At 51.1% G+C, this 9,412-nt stretch overlaps 1 protein-coding gene across 1 annotated transcript; it reads left to right on the plus strand.

Moving 5' to 3' along the window:
* Positions 1–319: 319 nt before the first annotated feature.
* LOC127299142 (L-type lectin-domain containing receptor kinase S.4-like) lies at positions 320–2,681 on the plus strand. The gene has a single exon (XM_051329055.2). The coding sequence runs from the start codon at positions 420–422 to the stop codon at positions 2,484–2,486; it is 2,067 nt and encodes a 688-aa protein (XP_051185015.1). The 5' UTR covers positions 320–419; the 3' UTR covers positions 2,487–2,681.
* Positions 2,682–9,412: the final 6,731 nt, after the last annotated feature.

Genomic DNA, 9,412 nt, shown 5'->3' on the forward strand with positions numbered 1-9,412 from the left:
CATTTTACAAATCAAACCTGATTTATTTTGTTTGAAATTATCATGAATCTGGTGTCAAAATTTCGAGGTCACTACCCACCAAAATTAAAGAAAATTTGTAATCTTAGTCTAAATTTCGTTGAAATTGCGTGCCCTATCCAGCTGACTAGACCTCAAGAGTCAATAAGTCCATCATTATGCTAGCGGATTAGAGCCAGTAGCAATTGATTATCTGAGTCAGGCAGATCGAGTTTACTACTGAGGGAATGCCACCTGACCCAGATCACTGTCGCAGTGTCGCTAGCTGACTGTTGACTCCTCTCCCTTTCTTCTTCTTCTTCCTCCCTACAAAACCCGCACCCTGCAGCCCGCCATTAACAACTCCCTCCACCAACCGCAAGAAACCACATGGTCACAGTCCCATCCCCATCTCCACTGCGATGATGCATCTCCGCCTCCTCCTGCACCTCCTCCTCGCCACCCTCGCCGCGTCCCAACAATTCACCTACTCCGGCTTCGGCGGCCGCGGCAACGGCGGCGCTCCAAACCTCACCCTGAACGGCGTCACGGAGCTCCAGCCCGACGGCATCATCCGCCTCACCAACGAGACCTCCCGGCTCCTGGGCCATGCCTTCTACCCGTCCCCGCTCCGCCTCCTCGGCCCGCCCGGCTCCGGCAGCAACCGCAACGGCACCGCGGTGTCCTTCTCCACGGCGTTCGCGTTCGCCGTCGTGCCCGAGTACCCCCGGCTGGGCGGCCACGGCTTCGCCTTCGTGGCCGCGCCCGACCCGCGCATCCCGGGCGCGCTGCCCAGCCAGTACCTGGGCCTGCTCAGCGCCGCCGACCTGGGCAACGCCACCAACCACGTCTTCGCCGTCGAGTTCGACACCGTCCAGGACTTCGAGTTCGGGGACATCAACGACAACCACGTCGGCGTCGACCTCAACAGCCTCGTCTCCAACGCCTCCGCCTCCGCGGCGCCCGTCAACCTCAAGTCCGGCGACACCGTGCTCGCCTGGGTCGACTACGACGGCGACCGGAGGCTCCTCAACGTCTCCATCGCCACCAAATCCGAGAAGCCTGCCGCGCCGCTCATCTCCTTCCACGTAGACCTGTCCACCGTCTTCCTGGACCAGATGTACGTCGGCTTCTCGGCGTCCACGGGGCTCCTCGCGAGCTCCCACTACCTCATGGGGTGGAGCTTCAAGCTGGGCGGCGGCGCCGCGCCGCCGCTCGACCTGTCGTCCCTCCCGTCGCTGCCGCAGCCCAAGCCGGACAGGAGGAGCAGGACGACGCGGATCCTGGCGTCGGTGTTCTCGGCGTTCGTGGCGCTGGTGGCGCTGGCCGGCGCGGGCGCCTACGGCGCGTACCGCTACAAGAACCGCGAGGTGATCGAGCCGTGGGAGCTGGACTACGGCCCGCACCGGTACAAGTACCCGGAGCTGAAGCACGCGACGCGCGGGTTCCGCGAGCGCGAGCTGCTCGGCTGCGGCGGCTTCGGCAAGGTGTACCGCGGGGTGCTGCCCGGCACGCCGCCGACCGTGGTCGCCGTGAAGCGCGTCTCGCACGACTCCCGGCAGGGGCTCCGGGAGTTCGTGGCCGAGATCGCGTCCATCGGCCGGCTCCGCCACCGCAACCTGGTGCAGCTGCAGGGGTGGTGCCGCCGCCGCGGCGACCTGCTCCTGGTGTACGACTTCATGCCCAACGGCAGCCTGGACATGCACCTGTTCGGCGACGGCCTCCGCGCGGCGCGGCTGACGTGGGACATCCGGTACAAGATCCTCCGCAACGTGGCGTCGGCGCTGCTGTACCTGCACGAGCAGTGGGAGCACGTGGTGCTGCACCGCGACGTCAAGGCCAGCAACGTGCTCCTCGACGGCGACATGGCGGGCCGGCTCGGGGACTTCGGGCTGGCCAAGCTGTACGAGCACGGGGCCAACCCGGGCACCACGCGGGTGGTGGGCACGCTCGGGTACCTGGCGCCGGAGCTGACGCGGACGGGGAAGGCCACGACGGCGGCGGACGTGTTCGCGTTCGGGGCGCTGGTGCTGGAGGTGGTGGCCGGGCGGCGGCCCATCGAGCCGCGGGCGGCGCCGGAGGAGCAGGTGCTGGCGGAGTGGGCGTGGGAGCGGTACGCGGCCGGGGAGACGGAGAAGGTGGTGGACGCGAGGCTGGAGGGGGCGTTCGACGCCCAGCAGGCGGCCGCGGCGGTGAAGGTGGGGCTGTGGTGCTCGCACCCGGTGCCGGTGGCGCGGCCGACGATGAGGGAGGTGACGAGGTACCTCGACGGAGGGGACGCGGCGGAGGTGCCGCCACCTCCTCCACCGCCGCCGCCCCCGCCGGTGTGCTCCGGCGAGGTTGGGTACGACGACTTCGTGCACTCGTTCCCGTCGTCGTCGTTCGAGAGGGCGGCGGCGGCCGGCGGAGTGGAGCCACTGTCGCAGACGTCGGTGGCCACGTTCCCCTTCTCGTCGCTGTCGAATCGGTCATCCTACGTCAGCGTATGACCCACAGTCCATGGCCCTTCCTCCTGGTCAAGTGTGGAATCTATTGATCATCATTTTGGCTGAATAATTTGTTCGACTGCGGAGCAAATTCTGCGGATGTTTGGAGGTGTTGGTAACGGTGCAGTGCCAGTAGAAAATTGTCGAGGTTCAATTCCCAAAGCCCTATTTGGAATTGTCGTTTGCCATTTTTGTCTCCTTCCTCCTCGTTGAGTTGGATAACAACAACCAAATTATAGTTTTTTTTTTTGAGAATTACAACCAAATTATAGATGATACAGTATTAGAGATCCCATCATCAAAGAGAACAATCAAAACCCTGTTCTGATCAAGGGTTAGACTGCTCACAGTGGGAGTAACATAGGTAGTAACATTACACACCCCAAAGCATTTTGGTGACATGGCATGTCAATAAATGAAGAAAAGAGAGTGGGGTGGTAACTAGCTATGTTACCATAACATCACACTTCTCAAGACAACATGAGTCTACAATCTAATAAATATGGCATGCATGACACCACATATATGTAACTACCCACTATGAAGATAGTAACATAGGGTAGTAACATACACCATGTTACTACTCTACGTTACTCTCCACTATGACTATCTTATCTTCAGCGACCACGAGAGTTCGTTTGCGTTGGGCCGTCGACAACGGAATGGTCGACATGGTACGGTTGTCCGTTTGCGTAGCCCCGGCTGAATAATTTGTTCGACTGCGGAACAAATTCTGCGGATGTTTGGAGGTGTTGGTAACGGTGCAGTGCCAGTAGAAAAATGTCGAGGTTCAATTCCCAAACCCCTACATGGAATTGTCGTTTGCCATTTTTGTCTCCTTTCACCTCGTTGCGTTGGAATTGTAGTATACTAGTGGTTGGGGCGCCCCATGGGGCGCCTCTTCGCTGGTCCTATGCGGTCCAGTCGTGGCTGAATGACACAGTCATCACGTCGAAGTTGTCTAAATTCCCCGCTCATGCTATTATGCCCTCGGTGTGCCGCTTCACCGCATAGAGTTCCTGTAGGCAGATCTAGGTTTGGTTCGGCCAGCCACACAGGAGCTCTCGTCGTGATGTTTATCTCTCTCCTTCCGTTTTCTCTACATTCAAGCCCGTCTTGCTTGTGGACGGCACACAACCGCACGTAGACCTCTTCCGAACTTCATCAATCTCTGCATCCAATCTAAACTCGAGATGGCTGATGTACTGTACTTGTCAGTCAAGTTTGTTGTAATTCAACCTCCTGTGACACATATACATGCCATGGTGCCAGACAAAGTGTTCAGTGGTCACAGTTCCAAAAGACATTCACTGCTACTGAGCTGATTTCTATAGAATAGATCAGCTAAACATAAAAGTTATTTACAGGTTTCGCAAAAAAAGAGTTGTTTTACAGGCCACTGCTGGTAATGGTAATACCAGTGTGAGGCTATTAGGCTCAATAGCAATGGTGTCTTCTGCTGTCCCTTCATCTATGGAATCAACTCCAAAGACACATGGATAGGCGCACCTTCCAGGGGCAGTTCTTAAGTGCTGAAAAGTAGAGCCCCACAGATCTTGTGACGCAGTACACTATGTGACAATATTCAGTCTAGCCAGCATGAGACTGAGCATAAATCTGTAGGAAAATTTAACCACTATGGGAGCCTTCTTGTCTGGAAGATGACAAGATAGCAGTATCAATAAAGCAGCCAGTTTATGTACATGGGAAAAATATAGCATTCTGCAGTTCTAAATATCACAGGGTAACTATATATATGAAGAGGAAAGGCGGATCTCTTTCACTGACAAGTCAAATTTCCATATCCCTATTCCCTAACAATTCAATACTCCCACGGGTGGGAACAAACTATCCAGGTTAATATTTTCAGAGTAAGGATTTTGTATTATTTGCATATAGATTAGAAACATATAAAGTGGATAAGCTAAATTATAGCGCGTATATAATTATATGGACCTTTTACCATCCATGAATGAGTTATTGAACAAGCACACAATTCAGAGTAGGACAAGCAACATACCTTGCTCTTATAATCCAGACATTGATAGAACAACTTTCGAAGAACACTGAAATTATGCACTCTTGGTTTGTCGCTGCACATCAATATGGAAAGAAATTTTACTGCAACCTTGATTTGCCTTCAAATCAAACACCACATCTTAAGAAAATGTGTTATAAAAATCACTTGTGTCCCTGTCTGAGGCAAATGGTTGGTAGATCATGAGAAATTAACACAAAAGTGATGTATCTTAGCTTCCAAATATCATATGTGTAAACAAATAGTGCTGGCTCAATATGTCCAAATCATTTGCGTAAATAAATGATCTAATGGAAGCAAACAAATTAATAAACAACAAAACCAAAAGAAAAAAAAAGATCACCTCTCAGCTTGCCTAATTATCATCAGTTATCAATTAACCATTGATCAATTAAAACATGGACATATAATGACTAACTGAGTCATCATGATTAAATGAAGCAAGTGAGAGAGCACTACGATTCATTTTTCAAGCAAGAGGATCTCTTGATTTTGAAGCAAGTGAGGTAGCACTTTAGTTCATTTCTAAAGTAAAACCTGGTCAAATGTATCTCCGAGATAATTAATGATAGTGCTTGATATAGTTTTTGAACTGTTCAAGTGAAACAATCTAAGCAAGACGAAATGAATATAACCACCCGTCTCTCTGAGGTTCGACGGCTATCAGCCGCGCCTCCTGTGCCTAAGGCTGAAGTAGCGTCCTATGAAACAGTTTTGCTCACCTCGCGTCACTATCATGTGGAAACATGGTTATTCCATCTCATATCCGGTTCTTGCTCTTGTAGCATCATCGACCCTACACCACAATGTAGAAAACTCATTGTCATAAAAGGGCAAAAAATAAGATATCACAGACAATGCACAAAATGATCTATTGAACAAAGGGAAACTATATAACAAGGGAGCCAAAAAGTTACAGATATTTCACATCAGGGAATATCAAACAATTTCTCCATGGGTCTTCCAGCCAACCGGCACAGTAAAACAAGATCAAGAATATCCATGTGATTTGCCGCAACTATCACCTTCATGCCACTAACACGAAGTTACTGGTCATTTAATTGTAGGATTAGCACCCGCCACATCAGTAAGTCATACGATGATTTGATCAGATAAGAAAAAAGATAGAAGATGCCATAATTCTGAACAAAATGTTGGATTCACCAAAAAATTCAGAGAATCCAAGAAGCCCAAACAAATATACAGGAAAGTAAGCTCAACTCAGTGGTAGTACATATGTGACTTGCTAAGAAAATTCTTTCTATCAGCACCTGTGTGGCTGTGTGAACGAAATCTTCATAATGAGTCCAGAATATTTTTCTCGTCAAGTTTAGGCCTACAAGATACTGGCATGTTTATTGCAGATGAGAAAACCATGTTTGTTGTGTACTTGTAACTAAGTTGATTATTCAAGTTTAGATTTCATTCTTTAGACTGTAAAGCACAGAAAACCTCTCTTTGGAAGAAACAAATCCATCTAATGATAAGAACTGAAAGAAAACTCCCTGTCACGTACCGAGCTTGTTGGAATAGCATCAGAATCTCTCTCTTGCAAGCCTAAATAATAATTTTCCATAGAATTATGTTTCTTGACATTGCCATTCACCAGCACCCCGTTTGGAGCTCCACACGCAGATGGATTCCTAGCAGTAGAAAGAAGTGACTAATTTTCTGAGGTGTGAGATGTGTAACACAACAAAGAGATAGTACATAACTTTAAGTTGTCGTAACTGGAATTGTCCGACATAAAATACGATATTGTCATCTGCAAACAACCGTTTGGAGCAGTGCGAGTAATCGTGTTTCACCTGGATGCACTCATTTCCCATACTCCATCTCAATTCGATATGGCTTGCTGCTCAATGCCCAAGGAGCCCAAAATCGTCCATGGATTGCTGCTCCTGCAGAAAAAGTGGTTCAGTTGGGGAGAAAGGGAGAAGAAAAGAGAAAGCAAGACATAGAGATTCGGGGGAAGAGAGACACGGCTGGCTGGCTACCTGTATCTGTATAGCACCCGATGCATCGTCATCATGCATGGTTCCATCGTCTTTCTCTCTGGAGTCTGGACGAGGTTGGTTGCTGCATATCTGGATGCAGAAGATGTCGGGCGATGTAGACCCTCGATCCAGCGGCGCCCTGTCGAGGAGAGGCGCGGGCATGGGCGCGATCTTGCCTGGCCATTGAGTCGACCTACAAATCTCGTCGCGGTCACCGCCTCGTCATGGCCTGTCTGCGAACTCTTCGCCTCGCCCGTCGGTGGCCCTTGTCACAAAGGAGGGTGATGGTGCTGGGATGAGGACGTGATGGTGAATGAGGCTAGGGAGAGGAGGCATGCGGCAGCCGGGAGCTGGCCCAACCCGACGAGAGGAAGAGGATCTGGATGGGAGTGGAAGTGGGTGGCGTGTCTTGGGAGGCCATGTGCATCGGGAAGGGCTCGATGCTTTCTTCCCAACGAAGGAATCCCGGGTGAAATACCGTACCAAACAATAAACAACCCCTCACAATTACCAAGCTATGGCCCATGGACAGTGTATGGAGGTAGAGCACCCGCTGTTCTGCTCCACTCCATCAAACCGTAGCATGCCAAGCGACGAGCGAAAGAGATTCGGCCAGCAGGAGCCAAAGTGTCTATCGTGGAGCCCCCAGGCATAGGGCAAACCTATACGCACTTGCTTGTTCTCAGAGCATCTCCACTCGTCTCCCCACAGAGCCCCCCACGGCCACTTTTTTTCATCCGGACGGCGAAAAACGGCCCAGTCAGGCCCCCGGTTCCTCGTTTTGGTCCGGATTTGAGCCTATTTTCGTCCGGACTCCCCATGCCATCCTCGGTTTTCCGGGGGTCTCCCGGGGACTCCGGATGAAGCTAAACCAACCGCCCACGTCCACGTGTCTCCTCTTTCATCCGGATTCCCCGAGCCATCCTCTTTTTCCCCGAGAAACGCCGCTTGGGCAGCACACGACTGGGAAACTACTCCTCCCCACGCCAAATCTTCCTCCAATCCGGACGAAAATTTCGCCGGATTTGAGCGTGGGGAGCGCCAACGAGTGGGGATGCTCTCAATACTAGACGATACGGAGTACAGTATTAGAGATCCCATCATCTAACCAGAACAATCAAAACCGTGTTCTGATAAATGGTTATCCTTCAGCGACATGAGGCGACCGCGCGTGCGTGTTTGCGTCGGGCCATGGATAATGAAATGGTCGATAGGTACAGTTCTCCGTTTGTGTTGTGGTAGCCTAGCGGCCCAACAAATTTTTTTTATTGCAAGATAAATACATTTGTATAGATTTTGATGTATAAGTTAAATATTGCAAAATGACAAAACTTAACCAGTGGGTTCTGCCGGTCGACCTTAGCCTCACCTTTCTACATTGCCTTGCGCCGCCAGTTGGGGCTGGCCTGCGCGGGCGGGCACGGGGCAAGGTCGGCGGTCATGTATTTGGATCTGGAAAATTGCTGGGCGGCGTTGCATATTTGTGGGGTGGCGTTTTCTCGATGGTCGATGGCCGCCGGCGGAGGCCCCTTTCTTCCCTCTCAGTTCGTGGAGAGGGAGTTGGAGGTGCGGTACCAAATCTGGTTGGTGCCTTAATCTAGTGCTTGCCAGGGAGCCATGGCTAGTGGGGAGCTTGGTAACTAGGAGGGTGGAGGGTTTGGTCTTGCTCCACCTGTGATATCTTCTCCCCTCCTGCCAGATTGGACAAATACTAGGGCATTTCGTCTCGATCACGTCTTCACCTAGAACGGCCTTCTGTTAGCGCACTGCGGGAGTGCTAGCAGCAGGTTTTGTATTGGCACCGTCTCTAGGTCTCGGCATGCTAGGACGTCGGTGGGTTAGATGGTGCATTGGTGAAAGCATGATACGTCTCCAACGTATCGATAATTTCTTATGTTCCATGCTACTTTATTGATGATATCTACATGTTTTATACACATTGTATGTCATATTTATGCATTTTCTGGAACTAACCTATTAACAAGATGCCGAAGTGCCAGTTCCTGTTTTCTGCTGTTTTTGGTTTCAGAAATCCTAGTAACGAAATATTCTCGGAATTGGACGAAATCAACGCCCAGGTTCCTATTTTTCCACGAAGCTTCCAGAACACCCGGGAAGGACCAGAGGGGGGCCACAGGCCCACCAGGAGGGTGGCCGGCGCGGCCTAGGGTTGGCCCGCGCCGCCTTACCCCCTGGCCGCCCCTTCGCCCCTCCGACGCTGCCCTTTCGCCTATATAAAGCCCCTGCATCGAAAACCCTAACGGAGGAAGCCACGATACGGAAAACCTTACAGAGCCGCCGTCATCGCGAAGCCAAGATCTGGGGGACAGGAGTCTCTGTTCCGGCACCCTGCCGGAGCGGGGAAGTGCCCCCGGAAGGCTTCTCCATCGACACCGCTGCCATCTCCACCGCCATCTTCATCACCGCTGCTGCTCCCATGAAGAGGGAGTAGTTCTCCATTGAGGCTCGGGGCTGTACCGGTAGCTATGTGGTTAATCTCTCTCCTATGTACCTCAATACAATGATCTCATGAGCTGCTTTACATGATTGAGATTCATATGAGTTTTGTATCACTACTATCTATGTGCTACTCTAGTGATGTGTTATTAAAGTAGTTTTATTCCTCCTGCATGTGTGCAAAGGTGACAGTGCGTGCACCGTGTTAGTACTTGGTTTATGCTATGATCATGATCTCTTGTAGATTGCGAAGTTAACTATTGCTATGATAATATTGATGTGATCTATTCCTCCTACATATGCATGAAGGTGACAGTGTGCATGCTATGCTAGTACTTGGTTTAGTCGTTTTGATCTATCTTACACTTAAGGTTACTTAAACATGAGCATTATTGTGGAGCTTGTTAACTCCGGCATTGAGGGTTCGTGTAATCCTA

This window comes from Lolium perenne, chromosome 5 (genome assembly GCF_019359855.2).
Source record: "Lolium perenne isolate Kyuss_39 chromosome 5, Kyuss_2.0, whole genome shotgun sequence".
Taxonomy (NCBI): domain Eukaryota; kingdom Viridiplantae; phylum Streptophyta; class Magnoliopsida; order Poales; family Poaceae; genus Lolium; species Lolium perenne.

Coding starts and splice junctions, on each gene's coding strand:
- LOC127299142 (XM_051329055.2), top strand. CDS start 420: ATGATGCATCTCCGCCTCCTCCTGCACCTCCTCCTCGCCACCCTCGCC.